Source organism: Chinchilla lanigera, unplaced genomic scaffold (assembly GCF_000276665.1).
Source record: "Chinchilla lanigera isolate Chin_1 unplaced genomic scaffold, ChiLan1.0 scaffold00057, whole genome shotgun sequence".
Lineage (NCBI taxonomy): Eukaryota > Metazoa > Chordata > Mammalia > Rodentia > Chinchillidae > Chinchilla > Chinchilla lanigera.
The window spans coordinates 3,534,141-3,552,098 of record NW_004955458.1 but is presented as its reverse complement, the minus strand read 5'-3'; the positions used below and the strand labels follow the sequence as shown (position 1 = coordinate 3,552,098).

At 49.3% G+C, this 17,958-nt stretch overlaps 2 protein-coding genes and 1 long non-coding RNA gene across 9 annotated transcripts in view; 1 reads left to right on the top strand and 2 right to left on the bottom strand.

Annotated features, from left to right (window-relative positions):
- Pmel (premelanosome protein) overlaps positions 1-7,244 on the top strand; it is a 10,599-nt gene extending 3,355 nt beyond the window's left edge. For 2 of the 3 annotated variants that reach the window (XM_005397278.2, XM_005397277.2), the window contains exons 2-10: positions 667-1,085; positions 2,429-2,563; positions 3,030-3,191; positions 3,441-4,163; positions 5,673-5,789; positions 5,940-6,024; positions 6,112-6,317; positions 6,396-6,483; positions 6,997-7,244. In XM_005397278.2, coding sequence (XP_005397335.1) covers positions 2,437-2,563; positions 3,030-3,191; positions 3,441-4,163; positions 5,673-5,789; positions 5,940-6,024; positions 6,112-6,317; positions 6,396-6,483; positions 6,997-7,138 — 1,650 coding nt within the window. In that variant the 5' untranslated portion in view covers positions 667-1,085; positions 2,429-2,436 and the 3' untranslated portion in view covers positions 7,139-7,244. The remainder of the gene's footprint in view (positions 1-666; positions 1,086-2,428; positions 2,564-3,029; positions 3,192-3,440; positions 4,164-5,672; positions 5,790-5,939; positions 6,025-6,111; positions 6,318-6,395; positions 6,484-6,996) is intronic. The other variant, XM_005397275.2, reaches the window with a different exon arrangement.
- On the bottom strand, positions 4,058-6,008 carry LOC106149958. The gene is made up of 3 exons (XR_001236452.1): positions 5,922-6,008; positions 4,508-4,539; positions 4,058-4,145 (listed from the first exon to the last, which is right to left on the bottom strand). It is a non-coding gene; the product is annotated as an uncharacterized LOC106149958 (long non-coding RNA).
- A 203-nt stretch (positions 7,245-7,447) lies between the features above and the next one.
- The window catches only part of Dgka (diacylglycerol kinase, alpha 80kDa), a 27,133-nt gene continuing 16,622 nt past the window's right edge, over positions 7,448-17,958 (bottom strand). For 3 of the 5 annotated variants that reach the window (XM_013520905.1, XM_005397269.2, XM_013520903.1), the window contains exons 18-24: positions 10,005-10,165; positions 9,695-9,759; positions 9,385-9,475; positions 8,880-9,078; positions 8,655-8,775; positions 8,080-8,140; positions 7,448-7,808 (exon numbers count right to left, since the gene is read on the bottom strand). In XM_013520905.1, the coding sequence (XP_013376359.1) occupies positions 7,725-7,808; positions 8,080-8,140; positions 8,655-8,775; positions 8,880-9,078; positions 9,385-9,475; positions 9,695-9,759; positions 10,005-10,165 (782 nt within the window). In that variant the 3' untranslated portion in view covers positions 7,448-7,724. Of the gene's footprint in view, positions 7,809-8,079; positions 8,141-8,654; positions 8,776-8,879; positions 9,476-9,694; positions 9,760-10,004; positions 10,166-17,958 lie in introns of those variants that run through there. The other 2 variants (XM_013520904.1, XM_013520902.1) reach the window with 2 other exon arrangements.

Genomic DNA, 17,958 nt, shown 5'->3' with positions numbered 1-17,958 from the left:
ACTTGCAATGATCCTCCTGCCTCAGCCTCCCGAGTGCTGGGATTACAGGCGTGTGCCACCACACCTGGTTTATTATGTCACATGTTAAGCAGTGCTTTGAATTATAGTAATATGTGTAGATGCTCATTTTTAAATTTATATCAAGGACTGAATCCAGGGCCTAAGATATATGCCCAACCCTATTTATTTGTTTAATTTTGATACAGGGAGTTACTAGGTTGTCCAGCCTGGGCTAGAGACTGACCTTCCTGACTCAGCCTGCCAGAGTGCTGGGGTTACAGGTGTGCGCCGCCACGCCCAGCTACATGCTCATTTCTCCTACTTCATTCTGAGTCCCTTCAGAGCCATAGCTTATACATTCCCTAAATTCTTTGTGCCTAGAATAGTGCCTATGACTTGGGCTGGGCATGGTGGCCCACGCCTGTAATTCCAGCACTCGGGAGGCTGAGGCAGGAGGATCTTTGTGAGTTCGAGACCGGCCTGGGCTACAACGTGAGCTCAAGGCCATCCTGAACTGCATAGCGAGACCCTGTCTCAAAAAACCAAAAAGAAAGAAAAGAATAGTGCCTAGTATGTGGTGGATGTTCAGTAATTAGAATGTACTTTGAATGGGAGGATGAAGGGACTAGGCGGGGATCCTAGGATCCTCATGGCACATTCCTTTAGGACCCAGAGACCAGGACTGGCCTGGGGTCTCAAGGCAGCTCCGAACTAAAGCCTGGAACAAGCAGCTGTATCCAGACTGGACAGGAGTCCAGGGGCCTGACTGCTGGAGAGGTGGGAACCTGGAGGTTCTGGGGGGAGAGCTTGCTGGGGAGGGGCTGGGAGGAGAGCAGGAACTGGGTTGAAGGCCCGCCGCCGCTTGGGAAGACAGGAAGGGAAAGATCCATGGGGAGGGGAAGCCAAGGGATCTCAGCTAACACAGCTTCCCTTTCCAGGGGGCCAGGTGACCCCAAAGGTCAGTAATGACGGGCCCACGCTCCTTGGTGCGAATGCCTCCTTCTCCATTGTCCTGCACTTCCCTGAAAGCCAAAAGGTGCTGCCGGATGGGCAGGTGGTCTGGGCCAACAACACTGTCATCAATGGTAAGTGCGTCTCTGTCCTTCCTAGGCCCAGCGAGCCCAGGGAGTGGGGCCTACCCACCCCCTAATTTTTTTATTATTTCTTTCTTTCTTTCTTTCTTTCTTTCTTTCTTTCTTTCTTTCTTTCTTTCTTTTTTTATTTATTTTTGAGACAGGGTCTCTCTGTGCAGTTCAGGCTGGCCTTGAGCTCACTTTGTAGCTCAGGCTGGTCGAACTCACAACGATCCTCCTGCCTCAGCCTCCCGAGTGCTGGGATTACAGGCGTGTGCCGCCATGCCCAGCTTCTATTTTTTTAAAACAAATTGTACATGTAGTACATACTCACTGTAGTAAAATTGGAAAACACAGTTAAGCAAAAAGAAAATTATAGTCCCCAAACTGAGGGGCGGCAGAATCTAGAAGCTGGACAGAACTAGATTTAAATTTATCACAGGTCTGTGACCTCGGGCTTGTGCTTTGTTGTTTTGTGTAAAATGGGGATGGTCCCGTTCTTGAAAGGTCGTTGTGAGGGTGAAAATAGGATAATGTGTAAAGTATCCAGCATAGGGCTGTTCTGTTAGCTGGCGCTGTTATTTTTATCTCACTAGTTAAGGAAAATCACTGTAAATGTTCTAATATATGCTCTTCCAGTTTCTTTCTTACGTGAGGCTACACATATGAATGTTATATTGTAGTTTCCGTATATTCCCACCTCCAGCCACTACCCCAAGTGGGTTTTCCCATGGAGACTACTTTCTAGCTCAGGAGTATTCCCAGAGCCCCTTGCTAATTCCTTGGGAACTACTTTAGGAATTTTGATGTATACAAAAGCATGCCAGGAACTAGGCGTGGTGGCATACTTCTGTAATCCCAGCTATCCGGATGGCTGAGGCGGGAGGATTGTAAATTCCTGGGCAGCCTGTGCAGCTTAGTAAAAAGACTGTCTACAAAAGAAAAGCTGGGTATGGCGGTGTATGCCTGTAATAACCAGCACTGGGCCGGGGATGTAGCTCAGCGGCACAAGTGCCTGCCTGGCAAGCGCAAGGTCCTGAGTTTGATTCCCGGTACCAAAAAATAAAACAAAAAACTGTAAGATTCCCAGCACTCACTCTGGGAAGCGGAGTTGGGAGGATTGCAAGTTTGACCCCCACCTGGGCAATTTAGCAATTTAGTGAGATGCGCCCCACCCCATCTAAAAAAATAAAAAATAAAAAAATAAGGCTGGTTACATAGCTCAGTGTGAAGGCCCTAGGTTCAATGCAGAGTATCACACACACACACACACACACACACACACACACACACACACACACACACACAGAGAACAGGATTGCCAGGGTTTGAGGACCACTGCGCTTATCTTCCAGGCAGCCAGATGTGGGGAGGACAGCCAGTGTACCCCCAGGAACCTGACGATGCGTGCGTCTTCCCTGACGGCGGACCCTGCCCATCTGGCCCTAGGTCTCCAAGAAGATGCTTTGTTTATGTCTGGAAGGCCTGGGGTGAGGGGCTCCCTTCTTCCTGTCACCTGCACGCTTGTGTTTACTTCTTCCTGCCTGGTCGTCTGTCTTTACAGTCTCACCCCTTAACTTACGTGAGGTCCCCCCGATTCCTACTTCCCCCTTGGTGCCCTCCTCTTTCACAGCGCCTAGCCCCCTTCAATTCTCATTTTTAGGGGGCAGCGCAGGGATGCTGGGGATCAAATGGAGGCCCTTGTACATGCTAATAAGAATGATAACTAATATAATAATAGCTCTAGCAAACTATCACAAGTCCTTCTAGAAGTCCTTGCCCAATTATAGTCCTACCACATGGGCCCCCCCAATATCATAGCTGTCCAAACAGCCTCTGAAGTGTCAGCTTTAGTATTTCCTGCTCTCCCGTCTCTGATACTCACTCTCAAGCCCTGCCCCCAGTCCCTTTTCACCGGCAGCTTCGCCCTCCTGCTTTGCTCTCCCACAACCTCAGGTCAGTACTGGCAAGTTCTCGGGGGCCCGGTGTCGCGGCTGAGCATCGGGACAGGACAGGCAGCGCTGGGCACACACACCATGGAGGTGACCGTCTACCACCGCCGGGGGGCCCGGAGCTACGTGCCCCTTGCGCACTCCAGCTCAGCCTTCACCATTACGGGTAAGCGGTAGGACGGGGCAAGGCCAGTCGTAGGGCAGGAGAGAGTGGAGGCTCGGCTCGGCTCGGCTGGACTGGGAAGGGGAAGGGGAATGGTGCGCAGCCTTCAAGGGGCAGGACGAGAAGACCTGGGCAGAGGAATGTAGGACTAGAGCCAGTGCAGGCCCGGCCACTCAGCTTGGGGTCGGAGGCTGTGGGTGTCAAAGGGAAAGCTGTGGGCCTGGGTCTCACCGTTTCTGGCTCTGACCCCAGACCAGGTGCCTTTCTCCGTGAGCGTGTCGCAGCTGCGGGCCTTGGATGAAGGGAACAAGCGCTTCCTGAGAAATCAGCCTCTGACCTTTGCTCTTCAGCTGCATGACCCCAGTGGCTATTTGGCTGGGGCTGACCTCTCCTACACCTGGGACTTTGGAGACGGTACTGGGACGCTGATCTCGCGGGCACTTGTGGTCGCTCACACTTACCTGGAGTCCGGTGCAGTTACAGCCCAGGTGATGGTGCAGGCCGCAATCCCTCTCACCACCTGTGGCTCTTCCCCAGTTCCAGGCACCACAGAGGGGCACAGGCCAACTACAGAGGCCTCTGGCACTACCGCTGGGCAAATGTCCACTGCAGAGGCTGTGGATACTACGCCTGATCAGGTGCCAACTACAGAGCCTTCTGCAACCACAGCTCTGCAGGTGCCAACCACAGAGGGCATAAGTACTGCCCCTGTGCAGGTGCCAACCACGGAGGGCACGGGTACTACACCCGAGCAGGCACCAACTTCACAGGGCACGGGCACCACACTTGCAGAGACGTCAGCCACAGAAGCTACTGGCACGACACAGGCGCAGGCGTCGTCCGGAGAGCCCTCTGGAACTACGGTTGCCCAGGCAGCAGTCACAGGGTTGGTGGGGACCACAGCGGGAGAGTTACCCTCGCTTGAGCCTGAGGATCCAGAAGTCAGCCTGTCCACGCCTACAGAAGGCATTTCTGGTAAGAGGGACGGTGTGAATGACACTCCCGGAGGCGAGGTATTTGTCACTCCTATACTCTGAAAATCTTAGCAAGGACCTAGATGTTCCCCAGTCTTTGCTTAGCACTGTGATCTCCTTAGAGGTCTCACTGGCTCGAAAGCTCTCAAGTGTCCACCTGCTTGACTGTCTCTCTGTCGGTCTCTTTTGGGCCTACGTCTCCCTAGGCAGCCCAGGCTGGCCTTAAACTTGCAATTCTCTTGCCTCAGCCTCCTGAGTTCTGAGATTACCAGCTTTTGCCGTCACCTTCAAGTTTCTCTTAATGACATGCAAGAGATTTGGAGTGCAGGAACCTGGGGTTTTCACCTGGGTGATTAGGAGTTTGTTACTTTCTATCCCTGAGGAGAAGAAGTAGGAAGGACAGAGGGAAAAAACAAAACAAAAAAAAAAAGACAGAGAACACACTGTAATCATTTACATATTTAGATCACATTTTCTGTGCAAGCATAAACACACAGAAAACTTTCTGGGACCTCAGTCCTTCTACTTCCCGCTGTTAAATTCCTATCCCAAAGGAAAACAGGAAGAATGAGATAATGCAGCCTAAATGAGTTAACATATGTTGAATGTCTAGCTCGGGACTTGGCAGTGTGTGTAGGGGTGATAAACATTTGGGGATTTCAAAAAAGTGGCACATGTCGGTAATCCCAGCATTCTGGGAGGCTGAGGCAAGAGCATTACAAAGTTTGAGCTGAGACTGGGCAACTTAATGAAGCTAGGGCTGAAAATTTAAAAATTATTAATTAATTTATTTATTTTTGGTCTTTTTGAGACAAGGTCTCGCTGTGCAGTTCAGGCTGGCCTTGAGCTTACTTTGTAGCCCAGGCTGGCCTTGAACTCACAATGATCCTCCTGCCTCACCCTCCCGAGTGCTGGCATTATAGGTGTGCGCCACCACGCCTGGCAAAAAATTTAAAAAGGGCTGTGGAGCCAGGCATGGTGGTGCACACCTATAATCCCAGTGCTCAGAAGACTGAGGCAGGAGGATTGACCCACGTTTGAGGCCAGCCTGGGCCACACAGTGAGCTCAAGGCCAGTCAAGGCCAGGCTGAACTACGTAGCGAACCCTGTCTCAAAAAAAAAAAAAAAAAGATTAAAAAGGACTGGGATTTAAAAAAATAAATAAATATAAAATAAAAAGGGCTTGGATTGTACTCAATACAAAGGCCCTGGGTTCAATCCACAGTGCCACAAAAAAGGCACCCCCACAGAAAAAAAAGTCAAAAAGATAAAACAATAACAAACAAAACCTCTGCCCCAAACTGTGTGACTCCCTAAAGCAGTAATTTTCTGCTTCTGGTCTCCATTTCCTTATCTACAAAGCAAAATTTTCCAGATCTTGCCTGGTCTAAGGCAGTTAACTCTAGAATCCAGTAGCTCTGGCTCTGTGTGGGAAGAACGCCTGCTTGACCGCTTCCTCCAAGGGACTTGTCTGTCACCTGACCTTCTGTGTTCAACCCTCTCCTGCCAGCGTCCGCGAGCCCCCTGCTGATTGGCACAGACACCTTAAGGCTGGTGAAGAGACAAGTGCCGCTGAATTGTGTTCTGTATCGATACGGCTCCTTTTCCCTCACCCTGGACATTATCCGTGAGTCCTGGCTACTTCGGAGGCTGGTGAAGGGAGGCCTGTGCAGCGTCCTCCTTTGAAGGCACAGGGCTGGGACCGGGGAGCAGCTGGGGCTTTTCCGTCTACCAGCCTGGTGGATGAGGCCTGACTTACGGTCTTGTGATTCTGCAGAGGGTATTGAGAACGCAGCGATCTTGCAGGCTGTACCGTCCGCTGAGGGTGACGCCTTTGAGCTGACTGTGTCCTGCCAAGGCGGGTGAGTGTCCCTCTGGTTGCCCCCATAACTTTTGGGTGACGATGCCTTTCCTGGATCCCTTGAAGAAAGCTGTATGGACTCTTCCAGGCTGCCCGAGGAAGCCTGTATGGATATTTCATCGCCTGGGTGCCAGCCCCCTACCCAGCGGCTGTGCCAGCCCGTGCCACCAAGCCCAGCCTGCCAGCTGGTACTGCACCAGGTCTTAAAAGGTGGCTCAGGGACCTACTGCCTCAATGTGTCTCTGGCTGATGCCAACAGCCTGGCAGTGGCCAGCACCCAGCTTGTCATGCCTGGTAAGTAACTGCACAAGACGTACGAAGAGCTGACAGAGGGAGGAGACGGTAAAGCAATGTCTGCGCTTCTGCTCACAGGTCAAGAAGCGGGCCTTGGCCAGGTTCCCCTGCTTGTGGGCATCTTGCTGGCATTGATGGCCGTGGTGCTTGCATCTCTGATATACAGGTGAGACCCTCCCTGTCCAGCCCAGAATCGAATCCCTTTTACACCCTCAGGGTTACCACTCCTTCCGAGGAAGCGGAATACCAGGAAAGAGCCCAACCTTGGAAGTTAGGCCTGGGCTGGTGTTGCTGTGGGACCTTGGGGAAGTAGCTTAAACTTTCCGAGCTGTGGGAAGTGGGACAACGCGTACCTGCTGTTTCTGGTATGTTAGGAACGGTGCAGGTAAGCCAGCTGGTAGGGAGCAAGAGCGCAAGGGTCGCTGTTGTCAGTATAAGAGCGCCACAGCCGGGGCGAGCCGAGTGCTGTACCCGTAGGAAGGCTGCCGAGGCCTCAAAGCAGGGAGCTTATCCAGGCAGAGAATGAGCAGAGGTCACTAAGGGAATAAGAGAGGGGCAGCCCTCAGGTGCTGAGAAGAGGGGCCTGGATCACGGCCCGGGTATGGGTGTATCCGTTTGGAGAAGCACAGGGAGGCTGCTTTTGCCCATTGCTAATCATTTCCCTTTCTCCTAACCTCAGGCGCAGACTGACGAGGCGGGGCTCCGCCCTCCCCGTCTCCCAGCTGCCGCAGGGTAGCACCCCCTGGCTGCGGCTACCCCAGATCTTCCGCGCTTGCCCCACCGGGGAGAACAGCCCGCTCCTCAGTGGGCAGCAGGTCTGAGTATCTCATCCAATGCTGTGATTTCCCGCGCCTGACAGTGACACCTGTGTTTCTGCAGTCTTCCCTTGGAGCCTACTATTACCTGAAATAAACGCTCAGAACCTGGGGCTGCTTCTTTTTTCTTGCTTTTTTTTTTTTTTTTTTGAGACAGGGTCTCACTTTGTAGCGCAGGCTAGCCTCAAACCTCCTCCTGCCTCAGCCTCCCAAGCGCTGGGATTACAGGCGTGCGCCACCATGCCCGGCTTTTTTCTGGCTTCTTGAATAAATGTCTTTTAAGGAGTGAAAGTGTGAAAGAAGAGGAGTTATCACTTACTAACAGATATCCCAAGGGGAAAAAGTCACTTTATTTAGATGAGGCACTTTGAACGTGTGTGTGTGTGTGTGTGTGTGTGTGTGTGTGTGTGTGTGTGTGTGTGTACATGGGAGGCGGGAGGCGGTGCAGGATAATAAATACTGTGAGGACGGGTGGAGGACCACTCCCCTGAGCTGGCCGGAAGGTGTGGCAGCAACACACAAAGCTGAGGGGGTGGAGTCCAGGGATGAGCAGGTCGCTTCCAGGCCGGCTTGCAGGCTGAGGGTGTCTTCCTCAGCCCAAGAAGCCAAAGAAATTGGAAGAGCGGGGAGGTGGGCCCATGAGCATGGGCATCTGGTTCTTGTGGACGATCTTGATCTGGAAGGGAACGGAAGACATCAGAGGCAGAACCCAGTGCCTAGGGCGGGGACGTCAGGGTCTGGGGAGGGAAATGTGGGTTTTGGGGGTTGGTCGCTGGGGTCCCGGAGGGGGCATTCTAGGGAGGCCAGAAGCTGAGAAATGAAGGACTGGGAGGAATGATGCACAGGGAGGCTTAGGACATCGGGAAGAGGTCAGGAAAGTGTGGACCTCAACTTAGGGTCCACAGAACCTGAGCGTTCAGTTTTCAGCAGGCGTATGTGATACTCACGGTGCAGGGGGACTGCATCCAGGGCTCCCCGTCAATTTGCATGGGGAGGGTTTTTGTGGTGCTATGGGAAGGCAAGGAAGATCGGGGAAGATTGATTTCCTCACCAGCTGAGTATCAGAAATCTGCTTCTCAAGTGTGTGTGTTTGTTTTGAGACAGGGTCTCACTGTGTAGTTCAGGCCGGCCTTGAGCTCACTGTGTAGTCCAGGGTGGCCTTGAACTTGTGCTGATCCTCCTACCTCACCCTTCCCAGTGCTGGGATTATAGGCGTGCGCCACCGTACCCAGCTCCGTTTGGTTTTGAGACCCTTTGTCACTGAGGGAGATCTCCCAGTAAAGCCCCTCTTTTTTTTTTTTTTTTTTGAGATAGAGTCTCACTGAAGTTCAGGCTGGCCCTGAGCTCACTTTGTAACCCAGGCTGGCCTCGAACTCACAGCGATCTTCCTGCCTCAGCCTCCCGAGTGCTGGGATTACAGGCATGCGCCACCACGCCTGGCACCCCTCTTCACCATTCCCATGACCTGCGGCGCTTCCGGCCCCGCTCCTTCCCACCGGCCCCGGCCTGCAGTCGTCCTTACTGGATGGTGATCTCGGAGCACTTGGCCAGCCGATGACCAGCACTCTTGAGCTTAGTATAGATCTGACCCATCTCAATGGCGCCCTCCAGCCCTACTACTTCCAGTCGCTTGTCACTTAGGTCTGGGGAGAGAGACAGGAACCTAGGTTTTGCAGGAGCAGGGTTCTCCCAGAGGGAGCCACACTTTCCCCTTAGTCCTGCCCACTCCCACAGGTGGGCCTCTCACCTGGCACACAGGTTTTCAGGATGTCAGGGTCAGTGATGACTTTAGCTGTAGAGCCTAAGGCCTGGTTGATCCCACAGATATCCCCATGGGGCCTTTTGGTATCACCCCACAGGTTGGAGCCACCATGCATGCTAGGGATGTTCAGCACTGCGATGCCTTCTAGGGACAGGTCACTCAGATCCAGCGGTTTCCCACAGATCTGAGGGGATGGGGGCACAGGCCCAGTTGGGGAGAGCACAGGTTCTCACCTCACAGCATAATCATGGATGTGACTGATCCCTCTATCAGGTGGCAAAACTGGGAAGGCCAGCATTTGGAGGTTTGCGAGAGAAGGAAGGAAAAAGGGACTAGTGTATCTTGAGGACTCAGGAAGTCAGGGTTGGCTAGCTGGGAAGTCAAAGCAATATTGGCTCAGGAACGTGGAAAGTTCCCAGCGGTGTCTGGCGGGAGTAACTTGGACACGAGACACCGCAAAGGATGTCGGGTTGGATCTCGTCACACGCACCTCAACTGTCACAGACTCTTCCAGCTTTTTGCATGTTGAGAAGATCGATTCCGATGTGGCGAATTCAAAGTACCAGAGCTTGTTCTTCATCCTGTGTCAGCCCGGACACAGGGCCCAGGAGGGAGGGGACAGATCACACAGCGCTCGTGGGCGTGGCAAGTGACACCAGCGTCCCGGCTCCAAGGAGGATAAGGGTGCTGTGGTTGGGGGTTTCCTAGGGGTGTCACTGCCCATGCTCAGCACTCCAAGTCACATGTGGTCACAAATCTGGTCCCTGACACTGTGTATGCACGAACCCTCCCTCCCTCACCTGCTGTTGAACTTCTCAGGGTATTTCTCTCGCATGACGTGGAACCGGTGTGCAATGGAGGCATCCTAGAGTTGGGCGCGTGTGGTATTAGAGGCCGGCCTCTCCCTCCGGAGCGCTGTCCCCTGCGCCCCGCCCCAGTCTGGATCAGCGAGTCCCAGGTTCCTTTTTGCAACTCACCCCACTGTACAATTCTCACTTCCCCCACACCCCTGCTCTTCTACCCCCCCCCCCCCCCCGTCTTCCCTTTCTGTCCCCCAGGCTCTGCCTAACCCCGACTCCCTCCCTCCCCGCTGTGTCTGGGCCCACTGACCACACCGATGGAGAAGTAGTTATTGATTATTTGAAATGGGACTGGATCACTCTTTTCTTCACTTTGTTGGGGTATCACTTCCACGGACCATCGATCTATATGAACCACCTTGCTCATCTCTAAATCCTTGAGGATCTTTGCCAAATTCTGTCCCTCATACCCTAGGGGAGGAAGAGAAGATACAATGCGGTATGTTAGCACAGAGCCCTGAGTTTCAGGAAGCGGTCTTCTCAGCCTCAGCCTCGGCGCCACAAATCCCCGAGGGTTCCCTGCTGTGGATCTGCACGAGCTCTCAGCTCTTGCATGAGTGGAAGGGCAGGCTGGAGGCTCCCAGGGGCCTCTGGTTGACTTTCCTCTCACTACTGTGATGGTGACAGCTTCCAATGTGTGTGCACATCTGCAAATCACTCCAAAGCTCTTTGGGAAGACTGCAAAGAATAGCCAAGAAAATGCTGAAAGAAAGACAATGACAAAGGGGGAGAATCTCCCTCATGAGAGACAATCTCTTTCACGTCCCATTCCAACAGATGACACAGACTGAAGTGTCACACTGGCACAGTGAACAGAAAAGTTTAACAGTGAAAAAGATGGCCCCAAACTGGGCATGGTGGCACATGCCTGTAATCCCAGCACTCGGGAGGCTGAGGCAGGAGGATCATTGCGAGTTCGAGGCCAGCCTGAACTGCATAGCGAGACCCTGTCTCAAATAGAGTGCCCCAAGTAGACTCCAGTATGTTTAGGAATTTACTATATCATATTTCAAGTAAACTAGGAAAAGATTAGTCAATAAATAATGCTAGATATAGAAGTTACTTATTACATCAAAATGAATTCAACATGGATCTAAGAATTAAAAAGTTGGATCATACTAGAAGAAAACATGAATAATTCTGAATGAAAAGGCCTTTCTAAAGCATAATAGAAAAGTAAAAACCAAAAAGCTGAATAAATGCAATTATATTAAAATTTAGGATGGGCTGGGGTAGAGCGGAATAATATAGTGCTTTGTTGTCATTGTTTTTTTTTTTTTTTTTCTGGTACTGGGAATCGAACTCACGACCTTGTGCTTGCCAGGCAGGCACTGTGCCACTGAGCTAAAACCCCAGCTCCCTGGTTTTTTTCTTTATGTTTTTTTAGTTTAGCTTCTTTTTTTGAGACAGGGTCTCTCCTGAAGCCCAGGCCAGCCTCAGATTTGCAGTGATCCTCTTGCCTCAGCCTCCCAAGTGCTGAGATCACAGGCATGGGCCACCATGCCCGGCTCTGTTTTTTGTTTTTAGTACTGGGAAATGAACACTGGACCTAGCATTGAGCTACATCCTAAATTCTTTTCATTTTTCACTTTATTATCATTAAACATATTTTTGTGCGTGGTACTAGGGACTGAAGCCTGGGAACACTGAGCTACATTTCCAGTCCCCCCAACCCCCGTTTTACTTTGTTTTTAATTTTGAGACAGAGTCTCATAAATTGTCCAGGCTGGCTTCAAACTTGCAGTCTTCCTGCCTCAGTATCTAAATTAGCTGGGATGACAGGTATAGGCCACTATAAGTTCAAACTTCTGTATGGTTAAGTAAACACACACATGAAAGAAAGGAAAGAGAGAAAGAGAAATATAAACAGGAAAACATGCACATATAGCAGATTAACTTTCCCAGCATTCAAAAGGTTCCAGGTGAATGTGGTTTTTGTATGACCTGTAACCCCAGCTACTGAAGCAGGAGGATCACAACGTTGACGCCAACGTGGGCAATTCAATGAGACTGTTTGAAAGGAAGAGAAAAGGAGAGAGACGGGAAGCGGAGGGGAGGGGAGAAGAGCAGAGGAAATGAGAAGGACATTCAGTGTAGCAAGGACTGAGAGGGGAAGGAGTGTAGTTTAGGGCAGAGCGCTTGCCTAGCATGTATGAGGCCCTAGGTTTGATTATTTAAATAATTTTGTTGTTGTTGTTTTGTTTTGTTTTTTTGAGACAGGGTCTCACTATGCAGTCAGGCTGGCCTTGAGCTCACTTTGTAGCCCAGGCTGCCTCAGGAACGATCCTCCTGCCTCAGCCTCCCAAGTGCTGGGATTACAGGCGTGCGCCACCACCACCACCGGCTATTTAAATAAAATTTAAAAATCACTTTATTAAACTCAAATTAAAAATGGGCAAATGGGCCAGGCTTGGTGGTACAAGCCTGTACTGCCAGCACTTCAGATGCTGAGGCAAGAGGATCACTGAGAGTTTGAGGCCAGCCTGGGCTTTCCATAGCAAGTTCAAGCCAGCCTGAACTACATAGCAAGACCTTGTCTGAAAAAAAAATAAAAAATAAAAAAGGAGCAAATAATACAAATAAACCAATCACAGAAGAAGAAATACAAATGGCCAATATGCATATGAAAGATGTTCAGAATTAATTAAAGGAAATGTTAAATGAGCCGGGTGTGGTGGCTCACACCTGTAATCCCAGCACTTGGGAGGCTGAGGTAGGAGTATCGTTGGGAGTTCAAGATCAGCCTGAGCTACAAAGTGAGCTCAAGGCCAGCCTGAACTGCATAGCGAGACTCTGTCTCAAAAAGACAAAAAAAAAAAAAAGTGTTAAATGATTAACTTTTTGTGTCTATCAGATTAGCAAACCATAAGATGGTTGAGAAAACTAATAGTTACGTAGTTTATGAAAAAACTGGCACTCTCATCTGCTATTAGTTGGAATATAAATTAATAACTCATTCTTGGAAGGCAAGTACCAATTTTTGTCAAAATATTATCAAATTTTGGTGCTGGGGAATGTAGCTCAATGTTAACGTGTTTCCCTAACATGGAAAATAACATTTTCTAAAAGCCAAAAAAAAAAGTTTTTTTAGTGCTGAGGATTGAAAGGAGGGCCTTGCACATACTTGCTCTGTCACTGAGATACATGTCCAGTCTTTTTAAATTTTTATTTTGAGGTCTCACTACGTTGCCCAGGCTGGCTTCAAACTTGCATCTTCCTACCTCAGTCTCCCAAGTAGCTGAGATTACAGGCATGCAATACTTGCCTGGCTTCAAAACATATTTTTGTCTTTTTTGTTTGAGACAGGGTCTCGCTATGCAGTTCAGGCTGGCCTTGAGCTCACTTTGTAGCCCGGGCTGGTCTTGAACTCGCAACGATCCTCCTGCCTCAGCCTCCTGAGTGCTGGGATTACAGGTGTGCACCACCACACCCGGCTCAAAACATATTTTTGGATACAGCAATTTTACATTTAGGAACTTCTCCTGTAGAAACTAACACATATGCACAGAGCTGGATGTCTGCTGAAATAACCTCTGAAACAACAAAAACTGGAAACGATCTAAATGACCATCAGTGGAGAAAGGTCAGGCATTGCCTGCTCCCCGGAGGGGCAGGAGCTGGGGAACAAGTGGAACTTGCCATGCCACCAAGTCTGGATCAGAGGCTCTGGGGCCTAGTTAGGTCATCGGGGCTCACTGCTGAGCATCTGGAACAGCCCTGGGGAAAGGGGACGCGCTGATAAGTTGGGCTGATGGAGTGCGCAGGGAAAGAAAAAAGTGGGCAAAGGTCACTAAAAATGTGTTAAATACACGCCACAAAATACCGTGTAGGTACTGGATATAAAATGAAACCAATCTGTATTCACATGAAAATTCTTCAAGACATAGTACCAATGACAACCAAGGTATGAAACAAAGTCCCAGATCCATCTGTCTAATACGATTCCATTCATTTGTTAAAATTTCACACGTGAACCGGGCGTGGTGGCGCACGCCTGTAATCCCACCACTCGGGAGGCTGAGGCAGGAGGATCGTTGCGAGTTTGAGGCCAGCCCGGGCTACAAAGTGAGGCCAGCCTGAACTGCACAGTGAGACCCTGTCTCAAAAAAACAAACAAACAAAAAAACCAAAACCTCACATGTGTAGCTGGAGGTTGTGGCACACACCTGTACCCAGCACTCTGGGCAAGGGAATCATAAACTTGAGCTCAGCCTGGGCAATTTCGCAATTTAACAAGACCCTGTTTCAAGTGAAAAGGAGGTGGAGATGCAGCTCAGTGCAAAGGCTCTGTGTTCAGTTCCCAGTACAGGAGGAAAAATAATGGTGGATACGGCTTCACACGCATGCACTTGTGCACATATGGAAACGGTGACATGAGTGAACACAGGAAACCGTGGTTATCTCTGAGCAGGTGTATGGGATTTGATAAACACAGGAAAAAGCAGACCAGTATGTGAAGACATGTAGAGTCTCTCTCTTTTTGTCTTTTTGAGACAGGGTCTCACTCTGCAGTTCAGGCTGGCCTTGAGCTCACTTTGTAGCCCAGGCTGGTCTCGAACTCACAACAATCCTCCTTCCTCAGCCTCCTGAGTCCTGGGATTACAGGTGTGGACCACCATATTGGCTCCCCACCCCAACCCTATAGTACTGGGGTTGAACCCAGGGCCTTCACACTGAGCTACATCTCTAGCATTACCCGCCCCACCCCCATTTTTGAGATTGGGTCTTGCTAAATTGCTTAATTGCCTAATCTATGCTTAATCCTCCTGCTCAGCCTCCACATTTTTTTTTTTTTTTTTGAGACAGGGTCTCGCTATATAGTTCAGGCTGGCCCTGAACTCACTTTGTAGCCCAGGTTGGCCTCAAACTCAAGGTGATCCTCCTGCCTCAGCCTCCTGAGTGCTAGGATTATAGGTGTGCACTGCCATGTCCAGCTAAAATTTTTTAAATTTTTATTTATTTGCTCTTTTTGAGAAGGACCTCACTATGCAGTTCAGCCTAGCCTTGAGCTCCCTTTGTAGCCCAGCCTGGCCTCAAACTTGCAACGATCCTCAGGCTCCCGAGTGCTGGGATTACAGGCGTGCGCCACCATGCCTGGTGAGACAGAATCTCTCTAAATTGCCCAGGCTAGCATGGAACTTGCAATTCTCATGCCTAAGCTTCCTGAGTAGCTGAGATTATAAGGATGCACCACTGCACCCAGCTGCTCACATTCTGACCCAACAATTCCACTTTGAAAAATCTGTCCTGTTCTTAGGTATCTGTGTGCAGAGATAGACATGCAAGGGTGCTAACTAACATGGTTTATTTTTTTAGCATGGTTTATAGTAATAAAAACTGACTGCTACCCAAAAGTCCATCAGTAGGGACTGGTAAAATGATCACACATTCATTCACTCGATGGAATGCTACATGGTCTTAAAAAGAGAGAGGCAGCCAGGTGTGGCAGCGCATGCCTGTAATCCCAGCACTTGGGAGGCTGAGGCAGGAGGATGGCCCTGAGTTCGAGGCCAACATGGGCTACCTAGCGAGTTCAAGGCCAGCCTGAACTGCATAGCGAGACCCTGTCTCCAAGAAACCAAAAAAATAAATAAATAAATCACAGGGTTTTTTTTTTTTTTAAAGAAAAGCCCCCAAAAGGTTTCAAATGGTTGGAGATTTAGCTCAGTACAAAGCCCCTGGATTCAGTTCCCAGTAGAGGGAAAAAAAAAACCTTGGTGTTTTTGTTTTTCTTTTTTTTTTGAAACAGGATCTTACCACGTAGCCCAGGCTGGCCTTGAACTCACAGCGCTGCTCCTGATTCGGCCTTCTGAGTACTGGGATTACAGGTGTGTGCCACCATGCCTGGTGAAGTCTTGTTTAAATACATTTTAGTGTGTGTCTAGATATAAAAACATGGAGGAATGGAATCCAAAACTTTATGGAGTAGATTTCAGGGAACTTTCCCTTTCTTGGCATGTATAACTGAAATTTAATGTTTTTTAGCCACAGGAATTTATTATTTTTGTAACCAGGGGAAAAGAGTTTTTTTTTAAAAAAGTCTCCACTTCCTCACATTCTACTGATGGCTCCGGCCCTGTAATCTGCCTTGCACCATCCCACTCTGCTGAAGCTCTTGGCAAAGACTGCAAATGGCTCCTGCCAAAACCAAAAGTTTAGCTTTAGTTCTCATTTTAACTTTTCTGTTGTTGTCGTCAAAAGTTCTGTTTTTTGCTGGGCATTGTGGGGCACACCTGTAATCCCAGCACTCAGATTTTTGAGAGTTCGAGACCAGCCTGGGCTACAAAGTGAGCTCAAGACCAGCCTGAACTGCATAGCAAGACCCTGTCTCAAAAAAAAAAAAGGTCTGTTTTTTGAGACAGGATCTTGCTATGTAGCCCAGGCTGGCCTTGAACTCACAGAGATCCTCCTGCCTCAGCTTCCTGAGTGCTGGGATTATAGATGTGTTGGCTTCTCATTTTAACTCTTGAAACTTTTCACTTAGTTTGTGAAATTTCACTGTCTCCATTCCATTGGACCCTCTCTGATCATTCTTTCTGTAGTAGGCAGAATAACGGCCTTCCCAAAATGGGCAACTTAGTGACTCAGTGAGACCCTGTCTCAAAATAAAAATAAAAATAAAAAAGGGCTGGGACTGTAGCTCAGTGCAAAAGCCCAGGGTTCAATACTTAGTACTGATAAAGAAAGGAGAGAAGGAAGGAAGAACAGAGGAAGGAAGGGAGGAAGGAAGGGAAGAAGGAAGGGAGGAAGGAAGGGAGGAAGGAAGAGAAATCTTACATGGCAAAAAGACTTGCAGACATGATTACATTAAGGATCTTGAATGGGAGATTATTCGGATTTATTTAAATGGTTCCAACACGTACAAGGCTTCTTATAAATGAAAGAGGCCAGACTGGATAGGCAGTGCATGCCTACCCAGCACTCAAGAGGCATAGGGAGGATTAGGGCAAGTTTGAGGCCAGCCTGGGCTACACAGTGAGACTCTGTTTCAAAAATTTAAAAATGAAATAAAGTGGAAGATAGGAGAGAAGTCTTAGAAGGAAATGTGACAATAGAAGGAGAGACTGGAGTGATAACATTATTGTTTGGCAGGGGCCAGGAGCCAAGGAATGCAGGCAGTCTCTGTGACTGGGAAAAGGAAAGGCAAGGGATTCTCCCACAGAGATTCCCAGAGAAAGACACAGCCCTGCCAATCCCTTGATTTTAGCCCAGTGAGACTTGTTTTGGACTTTTGAGCTCCAGAACTGTAAGACAATAAACTTATGTTACTTGAGTCACTGTTTGTGTAACTTGTTTTTTTGTTTGTTTTTGTTTTTTTTTTCCGGTACCAGGAATCGAACTCACGACCTTGTGCTTGCCAGGCAGGTACTGTGCCACTGAGCTAAATCCCCAGCCCCTATGTTTGTGTAACTTGTTACAGCATTAGGATACAAACATAGACTCTCATTTTTTTGTTGTTTTTTTTTTTAAATTTTTATTTATTTATTTATTTTTTAAGGCCTCCTTATAGTCAGCCGTCTCATTTGGAGAATCCATGTATGGTTTCTTTCTTTCTTTTTCTTTTTTCTTTTTTTTTTTTTGAGACAGGGTCTCGCTAAAGGATTCAGGCTGGCTTTGAGCTCACTTTGTAGCCCAGGCTGGCCTCCAACTTGCAACAATCCTCCTGCCTGGCCTCCTGAGTGCTGGGATTAAAGGCGTGCGCCACCAGGCCCGGCTGTTTTTGTTTTTTTGACACAGGGTCTCACTATGTAGCCTAGCTGGCCTCAAACTCATGGTGATCCTCCTGCCTCAGCCTCCTGAGTGCTGGGATTACATGTGTATACCACCATTACACGTGTACACCACCATGCTGTGTTTAGCCTCTTTTGATACCTGTTCTTCCTGTGCTCAGCTCTTAAAGATGGTACTTACCAGGCTCGCCCTGTCCTTGTTTCCCCTCTTACCTCTGCCCTTGAGTGACCTCATCCAAGGTCAGGCTGTCAATCTCCACTAGGACCAGATGAGTATGCAACATGTATCTCCAACCCTACTTCTCTTTTAAATCCCTGACATCTGTCCCCAACACGGCCTCTGGATTGCTCCTTCTCAGCTCAGCTCAACACATTCAAATGCGAATCTGAGGGGCTGGGGATTTAGCTCAGCGGCACAGCGCCTGCCTGACAAGCGCAAGGTTGTAAGTTCGATTCCTGGTACTGGAAAAAAAA